The 13,556-nt window shown below is 53.4% G+C and overlaps 5 protein-coding genes across 5 annotated transcripts; 4 read left to right on the forward strand and 1 right to left on the reverse strand.

Moving 5' to 3' along the window:
• Positions 1-561: 561 nt before the first annotated feature.
• On the forward strand, positions 562-2,628 carry PG994_001855 (uncharacterized protein; the record flags this gene model as incomplete). The annotated part of the gene is made up of 3 exons (XM_066853264.1): positions 562-750; positions 870-991; positions 1,056-2,628. The coding sequence occupies 3 exons, from the start codon at positions 562-564 to the stop codon at positions 2,626-2,628; spliced, it is 1,884 nt and encodes a 627-aa protein (XP_066721405.1).
• Positions 2,629-3,496: 868 nt separating this feature from the next.
• Positions 3,497-4,437, forward strand: PG994_001856 (carboxymethylenebutenolidase; the record flags this gene model as incomplete). Its single annotated transcript, XM_066853265.1, has 3 exons — positions 3,497-3,500; positions 3,568-3,944; positions 4,012-4,437. 3 exons carry the CDS (start codon positions 3,497-3,499, stop codon positions 4,435-4,437), a joined length of 807 nt encoding a protein of 268 aa, XP_066721406.1.
• Positions 4,438-5,947: 1,510 nt separating this feature from the next.
• Positions 5,948-8,011, forward strand: PG994_001857 (hsp70-like protein; the record flags this gene model as incomplete). Its single annotated transcript, XM_066853266.1, has 2 exons — positions 5,948-6,672; positions 6,817-8,011. 2 exons carry the CDS (start codon positions 5,948-5,950, stop codon positions 8,009-8,011), a joined length of 1,920 nt encoding a protein of 639 aa, XP_066721407.1.
• An 892-nt stretch (positions 8,012-8,903) lies between these two features.
• Positions 8,904-9,770, reverse strand: PG994_001858 (uncharacterized protein; the record flags this gene model as incomplete). Its single annotated transcript, XM_066853267.1, has 1 exon — positions 8,904-9,770. One exon carries the CDS (start codon positions 9,768-9,770, stop codon positions 8,904-8,906), a length of 867 nt encoding a protein of 288 aa, XP_066721408.1.
• An 831-nt stretch (positions 9,771-10,601) lies between these two features.
• On the forward strand, positions 10,602-13,103 carry PG994_001859 (Mitochondrial escape protein 2; the record flags this gene model as incomplete). Its single annotated transcript, XM_066853268.1, has 1 exon — positions 10,602-13,103. One exon carries the CDS (start codon positions 10,602-10,604, stop codon positions 13,101-13,103), a length of 2,502 nt encoding a protein of 833 aa, XP_066721409.1.
• Between the last annotated feature and the right edge of the window lie 453 nt (positions 13,104-13,556).

The raw sequence follows: 13,556 nt of genomic DNA on the forward strand, positions 1-13,556 counted from the left end.
TTGTATTAGCCGAAAAAGGGCCTGCCTTATCTGGATCTGCATTTGTATTACAATTCCAACCATCCGCCTCCATCCTTTGATCTACTAACTCCATTTCAAATCCCGGGCCCGCTCTCTTCTCCTCCAAGAGCCGCACTTGGCACTCTTTATCTATCCCCGGCCATCACGCGCTATCTATATATCTCTCCTTCTCCCTTCTTTGCCTTCATTATTTTCTTGCCGTCGAAACGAAAGTCTAGAGTTTCTTCCCTAAAGCGATTAAAATAATTTATATAGATCGCTCTTGGTTTCCGCACCCATCCAAGTAGAGTTTTCGGGCAGCCTGCGAGGCAGGGTTCAGGGCGCCATGTCGGCAGAAGGCGCTGCGGAGCTTCCGCGCACGCCATCGGCGGCAACAGGGCAATACGTCGAAGACGACCGCCATCACCAGCCCTCGCACCATCAGGCCACGATGATGGCTCCTGCCGCCGCAGGCGCCAAGGTCCTCCCGAGGGCCGGCACTTCACTGCGCGCGGCGTCGCCGTCGGCCTGGCCGTCGGCCTGGTCATCTGCTTCTCCAACATGTACTTCGGCCTGCAGAGTGGCTGGGTCTCCATGATGACCATGCCCGCCAGCCTCATGGGCTTCGGCATGTTCCGCGTCCTCGCGCCCCACCTCGAGTTCCCCTTTTCGCCCGTCGAGAACGTGCTCGTGCAGTCCGTCGCGGGCGGCATGGCCATCATGCCCCTGGGCTGTGGTTTTGTCGGAGTGGTGAGTAGTCCCTTCCTCTTTTCTATAGGCTGAGGGAGGGGGGAACACGGTTTTCCTACCAAATGGATGGATGAATGAATGAACGGAACATGGAACGTTAATGCAATACTGAGTTATAGATGCCGGCCCTGAACTACCTGCTCTCTGAAGAAGAGCAAGGACCCGTGTTCTTGCCCATGTGGAAGTTGATCGTATGGTCTCTAGGCTTGTGCTATTTTGGCGTCGTCTTTGCTGTGCCTCTGTAAGTAGCGCATCGCCAATGATATCAGCGTATGGTCTGGACGTGATGACTGACAGTTGCGCAGCCGGCGGCAAGTCATCATAAGGGAGCAGCTCAAGTTCCCCAGCGGTTTTAGTACCGCTGTGCTGATTGGTGTGCTACATGGCAAGGGCCAGCCTCAGAACGGCGCTGCTCTGGACCCCTCGAAAGCAGCCACGTTCGGCAGTTTGGCCTTGGAGAACAGGCCCCTGATGGAGGATGAAGACGCCAACGACGACGACGCTGACGTGAGAACACTCGTCGACGGAGAGTCCCAGATGAAGCCGGAAGAAAAGTACAGCTGGGGTGCCAACATCCGCCTGCTTCTCATTTCCTTCGCGGTGTCTGGCGTCTACACTCTGCTCACCTATTTCTTCCCCATCCTGCGGAGCCTTCCCATCTTCGGTGCTCACGCAGCCACCACGTGGCTCTGGGACCTCAATCCCAGCTTGGCGTATGTCGGTCAGGGCATCATCATGGGGCCCGCGACTACAATCCACATGCTGATCGGTGCCATCGTGGGCTGGGGTATCCTGTCACCCATGGCACACAACCATGGCTGGGCGCCCGGACCCATCAGTGATTGGGAATCCGGCAGCAAAGGCTGGATTGTGTGGATTTCGCTGGCAATAATGCTTGCCGACTCTGTCATCAGCTTGGGCTATGTTGCCTTCCGGCCTGTTGTTCAAAACGGCCCAGCCTTCGTTCGGGAGAGTATAGAGAGATATGATCAGGGCGGAATTCAAAACGTGTTCCGACCTAAGCGCCGCGGACCCCGCTACTCGGCTTTGAACTCGGATGAGGCAGATCCTCGTGACTCTACAGGCAGGAGAAGCTCGACGTCAGAGTTACTCCCTAGTCCCGCATTCCGGGAAAACGGCGAGGAGCTACGAATCTGGGATGAAGATGATGCTCCCCCTGAGCAGCAGGTGGGTAGCAAGACCGTCAGTATCGGCCTAGTGGTTTCCATACTTGTGTGTGTTGCCAGCATCCACATCACGTTTGGGGATCTGGTGCCACTCTACGCCAACATCATGGCCATTCTGATGGCTCTGGTCTTGAGTATTATGGGTGTACGGGCGCTGGGCGAGACCGATCTCAACCCCGTCTCGGGTATATCGAAGTTGGCACAGCTTTTCTTCGCCTTGATCATTCCTCAATCCAACAAGTCGAGCGTCCTGATCAACCTCGTTGCTGGTGCCGTGTCAGAGGCCGGAGCGCTCCAGGCCGGCGATCTCATGCAAGACTTGAAAACGGGTCACTTGCTCGGCGCTGCCCCGAAGGCGCAGTTTTGGGGTCAGGTCATTGGGGCGACTGTAGGCGCCGTGGTGAGCGCCTTCATCTATCGACTGTACACGGCTGTGTACCAGGTGCCGGGCGAACTGTTCGAGGTCCCTACAGCCTATGTCTGGATCTTCACGGCACGACTGGTGACGGGACAAGGACTGCCCCCCATGGCTCGAGAATGGGCCATTGGTGCCGCCGCTGTTTTCGGCTTCTTTACCATCCTGCGAGCAAAAGGGATGGGCAAGTGGTGGCAGGTATACATCCCGGGAGGCATTGCTGTGGCTGTGGGTAAGTTAAATAACCCACCAAATTTTTATCATTACGGGACATGAACTGCGCTCAAATGCTGACAATCATATATCAGGCATGTACAACGTCCCATCGTTTACACTAGCAAGGACCATCGGAGGTGTCTTGAGCTGGGTCTGGCGATCTATACTGAAGAAACAAGACACGCCATTAATTGTGCTGGCTTCGGTAGGTTCCCATACTTTGACATATTGCCTCAAGCAAGGTATCTGAGCTAACACCACATTTTAGGGTTTCATCTTGGGAGAGGGATTCTTAAGCATCGCTAACTTGCTCTTGCAGAGTAGCAAGGTGCCACATTTATAGTTTAGAGAGATATCTGGTTCCATTCTGAAGAGCTCCTTACCATCTTTGTTACTACTCAGGCTAGAACGCAGACGATACCATAGCTTTATTGGTATTATATATTATTTACATGGCATTTATCCAAATACAGACGCTGTGACTTGCTGTATCCTTTAGCCGTCAGAAGAATGCCCGATTCCATACACGTTGGTAGAAACCCCACCAAATTACTCAGCCCCCACTTGGAGAATGTGTGATCGGACTGAGGGGCTCGCATTGTAGTCGAATGATTATGACTGTCAAGAAGGTTGAACATGCACATTTAAGAGCACCTCTTTCGCTGCGAACGAACTCTCTCAAACTACCTAAACAAACTGGCCAGCACGAAATTGCAATAACCTAGTATCTTCTGATAAGCCAATTCCCCCAAGACTTCAACATGTTGATCAAGGAGAGCCATGTGGACGTGCAGACGAAGGCGGATGGAAAGGAGTCTTCCATGAGTGAGAACAGCCCCTCCCCCCACGTCTACCTACCCATGATGAATTAGTGCCTGACCCTGAATAGGAATCTTCATCTTCCACCCAACTGTCCCGCAGTACCCCAATGCGTAAGGGCCCCCCTGATAATAATAAGCTTGGGTTATGGGCCATCATCCATTGCTAACTCTCATCAAGCCGATTCCCGGCGTTGCGCTGTTCAGCGAGATTTATCAAGGTTTGTACAATCATGTATTGTACACATCAGCTTCAAGTCAGATGCTTATTCTTCTGCAGTAACTGGACCGGTGGAAAGGTTTGCCCGCCAGATCGCTGGCCAGGGCTACATCGTTGCCGCGCCGTCGTCGTATCATGACTTTACCGGCCCCGAGCCGTTGGCCTACGATGGGCCAGGTACAGATGCTGGCAACGAATGGAAAGTGAAGAAGACTCTTCAATCGTACGACGAGGACTCCCGCAAGACCTTCGACACCCTCTTGAGCCTCCCCACTTGCACCGGGCGTATCGGCGTTACGGGTATGTGTCTTGGTGGCCACCTGGCGCTGCGTGCTGCTGTAAGTTACCATCTCTCCTTGACAACGAATATAGCAGTAAAGAGAGAAGCTGATTCTCGGAACATAGCTTGATCCCCGAGTGAACGCCGCCGTCACCTACTTCGCCACGGACGTCCACAGCCGCACGCTGGGCCCGTACGACGCCGCCAACACGTCGGCCGAGGCGCCGGCCAACAGCAACCACACGATCGACTTGCTGCACAAGACCAAGGCCGAGGTGGCCATGATCTTTGGCATCAAGGACACGCACGTGCCGGACGCGGGCCGCGACCTGATCCGGCAGAAGCTGCGCGAGCACGGCGTGGCGTTTAGTTTCTACGAGTTCGCCTGGGCGCAGCACGCCTTCATCCGCGACGAGCTGAGCAAGGGGCGCTACGACCCGGCCATCACCAAGGTCTGCTTCGAGGTCCTGCTCGAGCTGTTCGGGCGCACCCTCAAGACGGACCTGGGCAGCAAGGACAACACGCCGGAGAAGCTGGAGCATGTGTGCTAAACGTTGTTGCCTACAGGAATGGACGGATGCGGCTGTGAGATAGGAGATGGGCGGCGATGGGGCACATTCCATACCTAGGTACCTATGCTCTGGACAAGGATGTCAAAGGCACATTTAGGCATAGGCATAGGCATAGATGCATCCGGAATAACGAATTGACTTCTGATGAGACAAGTGAAAAGAACAATACTTGACGAACTTGATTTATATGAGACATGGAATCAACTGTATGCACACTTACAGCTCGAGGGTATTCATGACTATGCCGGTGTTATACATGTACATACTTTGCTAGGTACCTTGGTACATGCAGCTATGCCGATTAGGTTGTACAAAGTTTTGTTGCAGCATTGAATGGGACATCAGCCCAGCCTCACTTTATTATTCGTTTCATGCACAACGGTCACACCAGATTGCCCATGTAATGCGATGATTATTCCAGTGTTGAAACATGGAATAAACATGTATGTAACTGTTGAAGGCCCGTAGAATAAACGGTGGTTGGTGACATCCATGGTATGGAGAGTGAGAATACCTGACCAACATGGCGTCCTAGCGACGTGGGCAAAAAGTGAGGATCGACTACTGGGAGCTTGGACCACCAAAAATGGCAGCATCTGGTTATTCTCACCGTTTGTTTCATCACCGGGTTGACAGCCAGAATCTAGACACATTATGCCACTCAGCCTCAGCTAATTTGGACGGCAGAAGAGACCTGTGGATTTTACAAGAATGACAGCGCCATTCGGCACCCGGGAAGCCCCATTTCGATGACCCGGGTGCCTGGGCAACGATATCTGCAAATTTTCGGTGGCAATCCAAGGCACAATCTTGTGTTAGGTTACCTGCTAGTACTCTGGGTTTGAGGCTGTAAGGCTGCCAGATGGAACAGCGAGGTTGGAAAAAGATCAAAATGACATAACACCATGATGTAATGTGGACTGCGGGGTACAAAGGGAAATGGCCTGACCCATAGTAAATAAATCTGGAAGCATCTTGAACCTCAGCTGTCCGTAGAATAGGTGAACGGGCCTGACTACCAGTGACCAAAAAAAAAAAAAAAAAATCAAGAGAATCAAGGAAGCAGAAACTGCCAAAGTGAGCAAAACCCAAGTAGTGGCTGTACCTGAAAGCAACAGAGCTCTTTTTGGGGCCACCGAATTAGGTAGATGCAGCCAGAGCTCGCATGAATGCCTGAGTCGTCGCGCGAACCTCCAGGCGGTTGCTGGACGGAAAGCCATAGAACCTTCTCGAGAAGTCATGGTGGGGCACGCACTCCCATAAGTAGGTAGGTAAAGAATTCACCTCCCACTGCTCTCGATCTTCATTCTACATTCACATCTTCCTCTTCACACACTTTTTCCCAGAGAAAAATCTTCCTTTTCTCTTCTCATACCCAGTTAGTCCTTGCCCACTAAATAGGACATTACTTCCACACTCCCACGAAGTAATCCCCCACCTCCACCACTTGTATCCTACACACAACCCATATTCTCACACAACCGCCAACATGGTCGCTGCTGTTGGTATCGATCTGGGCACCACCTACTCTTGCGTGGGTGTCTTCAGAGACGATCGCATTGAGATCATTGCCAATGACCAAGGTAACCGCACAACGCCCTCCTTCGTGGCCTTCACGGACACGGAGCGTCTCATCGGAGATGCCGCCAAGAACCAGGTCGCCATGAACCCCAGCAACACAGTCTTCGATGCCAAGCGCCTGATCGGCCGCAAGTTCGCCGACCAGGAGGTCCAGGCTGATATGAAGCACTTCCCCTTCAAGGTCATCGACAAGGCCGGCAAGCCCGTTGTCGAGGTCGAGTACAAGGGCGAGACCAAGAACTTCACACCCGAGGAGATCTCTTCCATGATCCTCATCAAGATGCGCGAGACGGCTGAGGCCTACCTCGGTGGCACCGTTAACAACGCTGTCATCACCGTCCCCGCCTACTTCAACGACTCCCAGCGTCAGGCCACCAAGGACGCCGGTCTCATCTCGGGCCTGAACGTCCTCCGTATCATCAACGAGCCCACCGCCGCCGCCATTGCCTACGGTCTCGACAAGAAGGTCGAGGGTGAGCGCAACGTCCTCATCTTCGATCTCGGTGGTGGTACTTTCGATGTCTCTCTCCTGACCATTGAGGAGGGTATCTTCGAGGTCAAGTCCACTGCCGGTGACACTCACTTGGGTGGTGAGGACTTCGACAATCGTTTGGTCAACCACTTCGTTAACGAGTATGTACTCCCTACCCCCTGAGATCATATATCATCACGACACATGCTAATAACGCTCTCTGTAGGTTCAAAAGAAAGACGAAAAAGTTCGGAATACCCTTTCCCCCCTATTTGATGTTATTCTAAATGCTAACATTCTTTCAGGGATCTGTCCGGCAACGCCCGTGGTCTTCGTCGTCTCCGCACTGCTTGTGAGCGTGCCAAGCGAACTCTCTCTTCTTCCGCCCAGACCTCCATCGAGATCGACTCCCTGTTCGAGGGTATCGACTTCTACACCTCCATTACTCGTGCCCGTTTCGAGGAGCTGTGCCAGGATCTCTTCCGATCCACCCTTCAGCCCGTTGACCGTGTCCTTGCCGACGCCAAGATCGACAAGTCCCAGGTCCACGAGATCGTCCTCGTCGGTGGCTCCACCCGTATTCCCCGTGTTCAGAAGCTCATCACCGACTACTTCAACGGCAAGGAGCCCAACAAGTCCATCAACCCCGATGAGGCTGTTGCCTACGGTGCTGCTGTCCAGGCTGCTATCCTTAGCGGTGATACCAGCTCTAAGTCTACCAACGAGATCCTGCTTCTGGATGTCGCGCCATTGTCTCTCGGTATCGAGACTGCCGGTGGTATGATGACCAAGCTCATTCCCCGCAACACCACTATCCCCACCAAGAAGTCCGAGGTCTTCTCCACCTTCTCCGACAACCAGCCCGGTGTCCTGATCCAGGTCTATGAGGGTGAGCGCCAGCGCACCAAGGACAATAACCTAATGGGCAAGTTCGAGCTCACCGGTATCCCCCCCGCTCCCCGTGGTGTTCCCCAGATTGAGGTTACCTTCGATCTTGATGCCAACGGTATCATGAACGTCTCCGCTCTCGAGAAGGGCACTGGCAAGTCCAACAAGATTGTCATCACCAACGACAAGGGCCGCCTGTCCAAGGAGGAGATCGAGCGCATGCTTGCTGAGGCTGAGAAGTATAAGGAGGAGGATGAGGCTGAGGGCCGCCGTATCGCTGCCAAGAACGGTCTCGAGTCTTACGCTTACTCTCTCCGCAACACTCTCGCCGACTCTAAGGTCGATGAGAAGCTCGACGCTGCCGACAAGGAGACTCTCAAGACTGAGATCGACAAGGCCGTTGCCTGGCTCGACGAGAGCCAAGCTGCTTCTCGCGAGGAGTACGAGGAGAAGCAGAAGGAGCTCGAGGGCATTGCCAACCCCATTATGATGAAGTTCTACGGTGGAGCTGGTGGCCCTGGTATGCCCGGTGGCATGCCCGGCGGTGCTCCTGGTGGTGCTGCCCCCGGTGCCGGTGGTGACGACGGTCCCACCGTTGAGGAGGTCGACTAAATTGCCCGCCTTCTTACAACATAATACCCTTCTTTCTTCGTTTTGGCGTTCACGGGTGTCCTTGACACAATTGAGTGGTAGTCTGGGACAGGGGATTGCACTAGATTTCCTACACATAATGATGTTCAGGGCAAAAGTTTGAGGTTTCACGATTGCATGGATGTATTCTAGGTAGCATCATCCGACGATTCAATGACGAATAGTTCATAATTACTTCCTGTTTTTTTCTTGTGACATACCAACTGATGATTTTCATAACTCTATTCCAGAGTATGCGCCATTATTTTGTTCACCGGTCTCTAATTCTCCACGCCATACTGATGCCATGCTATCAAAAGCCAACAGTTTGCAGTAAAACTCGGAAGTCATGATACGCTGTTAAAAGGTCCCTGCCAACTTGCTTTTTCTCGATGTCAAATTGAATTGTCTTTGCTGGATATTGCGTACAACACCAGACAATTTCAAAACTACAACGTGGACTACTCGTCTAAACCTGAGCGACAGTCAGTGGAATAATCAACCTTACAATGAAAGGACACAACCGATGCTAATGGACAGCCTATATTTCTAGAGTAATCCGAGTGGACCATCCTGGTTATGCCATTGGATCGAGCGGCAGGGTGGTTAGTCGATACAAATTCCATTTCGTGACTACCGTGGCTGCTTTCCGGGCAGATTGTAGTGATATTACATGTAAAGAATTTATGACACATCATAATCATTACACAAACGGTGCTAGTCATTAGTAGAGTGAATTGAGAAGGTATACTACGTTTTGATTCACTAATGATGAATAGAGATAATGCATTATTATGACAATATTCGTGGATTGTTTTACATTGATTACAGCATAGAACGTTCGACCACATGGACCGCTTTTGATCTACTACCATCACCGACTCTGTTGTTCGTCCTCGGCCAGGGCCTCCTGCAACGCGCGCCGATGCTCGATCTCCTTGACACGCCACTCCTCATCGCTGAGTGTGGGGCTCTCATACGACTCCCGGAACGCCGAGCCGTAGGGGACCTTCTCGTCGCGGCTCTCCCAGACGTCGGCACTACTGAGCCGGCCGGGGCCGTACTTGTTCCACTCCTTGCGGCGATAGTAGTCGCGGACATTTTCTTCTTTGCGGGGGCCCGAGGCCGTGCGGTTCCGCATGCAGAACCAGAAGTCGTCCCAGTGCTCGCTGCACGACCGCACCGTGCCGGCCCGGTAGATGCTGTGGAACTGGCTGCCGACGCCCTGGCAGTAGAAGGCCGCGTCGAAGGCCTGGCGGCACGACATGGTCGTCGGGAGGAGCGACTCGGAGAGCGGGTCGAGCGGCGGCGGGCGCTCCGGGTCAGCTTGCGCGGTGTTAGCGGGAGACCTTACTGCGTCTCTTCGGGTGCTGGTGGGTGTATCATTGGAAGGGGAGAAGGGAGATGGTGCTGATGATAGGTGGTCGGATGGGGTGGCGGACGATTGTGATGTCGATGAGCCTCCCCAGATGGAGCTCCAGAGTGACGATGACGACGATTGCGCGGAGTCGGCTGTCTTGGGCGCCGCCTCGGTGGCTGTCGGTCGCGATGGCTCTGCTGGTCTGCTACTGCTGCCGTTGCCAAACTCTCTCTGGACTTGGGCCATGAACTTGGCTATCTCCGGGTCGCCATAATCGTTCTCGGGTTCCTTGGCGGGCGAAGGGGTGACAGCGGCCGATGTCTTCGTCTTATCGTCCGTCGATGCCTTCGAAGGCTCAGGCGTTGCCCATAACCAACCCATTGTGTATATGTAGTTGTAGAATGAATGCATTCAAGGTATAGGTGGTTGCCGAAATCTTGTAGTTCAGATAGCAAGAATCCAGCGCCGGAGTGGACGATATAACCACAGCTGGGGAATCGAGCGGGGGAAAGGATTCGTGGGGTAATTGGCTATCAAGGTAGGTCTCGTCGCCATCACACCACCAAACCAGCGCAGACTCGCAGCGTGCAGTGGGCGGCGGGAATATCAATGGCACAGCCTCCGTGTCTCGTGATTGTGATACGCGGGAAAGGGAAGCGAGTGAAGTGTGAGCCAATGGGAAATATTTTTTCCCAACCTTTGCGGTATGGGACTGCCCAGAATTGTACCGAGCAGCAGTACTGATTATACACTAATAATATAAAGGCAAGCTGGGAGAAGCGAGGCCTGGACGTAGACACGTAAGGAACGTTAATGACGTTTTCGCGTGTATGAGACTCTGAATACGTGAACTATCCCGCAGTCTATCTATCGGCTATCGCAATCGCTCGCGCATAATTATTACTCGGGAGAACTGTCGCTATCGTGTGTGGTTGGTGTGGCTTTAGCCCGGAGCTATGTGGCGCCCCGAAACCGGGTGGCTTAGGTTAGGTCAGGAGCGTTAGGTACACACACACAGGTTATGACCTCATGCAGCTAGCTGGTGGGATGAGCTGACCCTCGTTAGCTTCGACCTATGAGCTAGCAAGAGCTGAGCTGTTCACGTAACTAAAAGAATATGCTTCCCGCACCTGTTGTTACACACCTTTAACTGTGTGGTTTGCAAAAGTACCTCCTTATGCTTGTTCTTCAGGCTGAAGCTACTCCGCCGTCATGAGGGCCTTTAATCGGACTCTCACCCGGCCAGTTTCCAGGCTGCCCTTGAGACGGGTCTACGTCCAAAGAGCATGGGAAAGCACTGCATCTACGGCTACGGATGACGAGAAGACCGGCCACATTGCCGCAGAGTCAAACGAGTCCATCCTATGGGTCGACACCATCTTCCCCCTGAAGCTCACCGGGCTTCTGCGGACGCCATGGCAAAGCCCCGACAGAGACCTGTCTGAGCTGTTGAAACGCTCTTACACCTCGAGCCTCGGCATCATGGACCCCATCAACACCGTCAAGCGTGCTTTGCCGCGGTCAGAGAACATGGAAGTCAACGAGATCCTCCCCAGGCTGAAAGACGGCGGTGCTTTTGTCAAGTTCTCCCACCCGGCTGACGTTGATCCCAAGGAGATCGCAGCAACTATTTCCAAGGGCCTCCAAGAACGCCCAATCCGGCCATTCTTCAGTCCCTTCCGGGGTGTCCACGCCGGTCTCGTGAAAGGAGTTCCTTGGCTCGAGGATTTACACCGATTCCCCTACTCCAGGCTGCGAGTGGAGTTTGTCCCCAAAATGCCTGGCGAAGAAGCCGTCGAGCTCTCACAAGAGGACCTGTACAGCATCTTCCGTCGATATGGCAAGATCGCCGAAATTACATCGCAGCCGTTTGACTCCAAGGTCGTTCCGAGGTTCGCGTACGTTGACTTCGCCCTGGTACGGGACGCCATCATGGCGCGCAACTGCTTGCACGGCTTCGTCGTCTCGCCTGAAAGCGGAGGAGGCAAAGCCGGGACCAAGCTTCGCATGTCGTATGAGGAACGGGCTAAGGGTTACCAGTTCTGGGGGTGGATGTCAAATCATCCACGCATCGTGTTCCCGATCCTCGTCGCCATCCTGACCGGTGTAACTGTTGTCATTTTTGACCCGATCCGCAATTTCTTTGTCAAGGCCCACGTTCAGAGAACGTTCCGTCTGAGCAACAGCAAACTCTATAGATGGATTCGACGACAGACCTCGGACATCTTTACGTTCAGGCGGGAGAAGTCCGATCAAGCTGGGCTCAATGCTGTATGGAGGCACCGAAAGGATCTGATTGAACAGATTCAAAAGTGGCTCATGGAAACGGCCGAGACCTTCATCGTCGTTCAAGGACCTCGTGGCTCCGGAAAGAAGGAGCTTGTCACAGAGCAAGCTCTGAGGGGTCGAGGCAATGTCCTGGTCCTTGACTGCAAGCCTATTGTGGAGGCAAGAGGAGAGTCTGCAACTATCAAACAGATGGCAGCTCAAGTTGGCTACCGTCCGATCTTCTCCTGGGCCAACAACATGAGCAGCATGATCGACCTGGCCGTACAAAGCACCACAGGCGTCAAGGCCGGTTTCTCCGAGACACTCGAATCACAGCTCCAAAAGATCCTAGCAACGGCTGCATCAGCATTAAGTGAGCTCGACGTTTCCGGGCGCAAGAAAACCGATATCGATGCCCAGCTTCCGGTGGATGCCTACCTCGAGAGCCATCCTGAGAAGAGGGCTGTCATTGTCATCGACAACTTCTTGCACAAGAGCGAAGGCAATGCTATTGTTTATGATAAGATCGCCGAATGGGCTGCTGCTCTGGTCCAGTCTAACGTTGCACATGTCGTTTTCTTGACAAACGACAGCTCCTATTCCAAATCCTTGTCGAAATCGCTCCCAGATCGTGTCTTCCGTCAAGTGTCTCTTGGTGACCTCTCCCCAGAAGTTGCCAAGCGCTTCATTGTTAGTCACCTGGAAGGCGATGACGAGCCCGTCACCGTAATTGAAGACGATGCCGATGAACCAGCAGAGAAGGCGTTGAAACCAAAGCAGCAAGTGAACATGAGAGAGCTTGACGCCTGTATTGGAACGTTGGGTGGCCGCCTGACCGATCTCGAGTTCCTGGCGCGGCGCCTGAGAGCTGGTCAGACCCCTAAGCAGGCAGTTGCTGAGATTCGCGACCAGACCGCCTCCGAGGTCCTGAAAATGTTCCTTTTGCCTGGAGGTAGCAAGTCTGACGAAGGAAGACACTGGTCGGTCCAACAAGCTTGGTACTTGATCAAGGCCCTTGCTTCTGAAGACAGCTTACGGTACAACGAGGTGTTGCTCTCGGATGTCTTCGCTGCCGATGGCGAGGCAGCCCTCGAGAGCCTCTCCAACGCCGAGTTAATCACGGTCAAGAACCTCAACGGCCGCCCCCATAAGATCACCGCCGGGAAGCCGGTCCACCAAGCCGCCTTCACGCAGCTGACCAAGGACGACGTCCTGACCGCCAAGATGGACCTGGTAGTCTTGGCCGAGCTGTCCAAGATCGAAGGCCGCACCATCGAGAAGGTCGAGAACGAGCTGGCGCTGCTGGGCGGGCTGCCTAGACAGCCTGCTGAGGCGGCCGGGCGAGTCAAGTACCTCCTGTCCAAGCTGCAGGCGAGTCAGGCCAAGATTGAGAGCTATGATCAGCAGTCGGCTGGCTTGAAGAAGGTTCTGGTCAACCAGTACTAAAAGGTCAAACCGTTCGGCTCTGGTGTCGGAAGCAAATCTTTTTTTTCAGATCGGTCTATATTATATCTTGCACGCGTTACGATAAAAGGGGTAAGGGGCTGGTGGTGGTGGTGGTGGTGGTGGTGGTGGTGGTATACGCATAGTTTAGATACCCTTCTCAATTTATCAGATACATTTGACTGCAATATAGAGATGAGTTGCCCAAGTAATTTGTTCGTATGCAAAGGATAAAGCTTCTGTCAGTACGCGGATGATACTTTCCAAATACTCTCGAGGCACGGTTATCTAACCCTAGCCCTTGAAGATAGGCTGTTCGCACAATACCGCATGTGTGCTCACTACAGTACTCTCAGGGATATTTTGTTCCAAACCAAGGAGTGAGTGAGTGGTAGTTGACGAATTCAGCTTATAGGACGCCGAAGCCCAGACTCGCCCCGAGGAATGGGCTCTTAA

Source organism: Apiospora phragmitis (genome assembly GCF_038363925.1).
Source record: "Apiospora phragmitis strain CBS 135458 chromosome Unknown utg000002l:1.0-5516284.0:1.0-5523493.0, whole genome shotgun sequence".
Taxonomy (NCBI): Eukaryota; Fungi; Ascomycota; class Sordariomycetes; order Amphisphaeriales; family Apiosporaceae; genus Apiospora; species Apiospora phragmitis.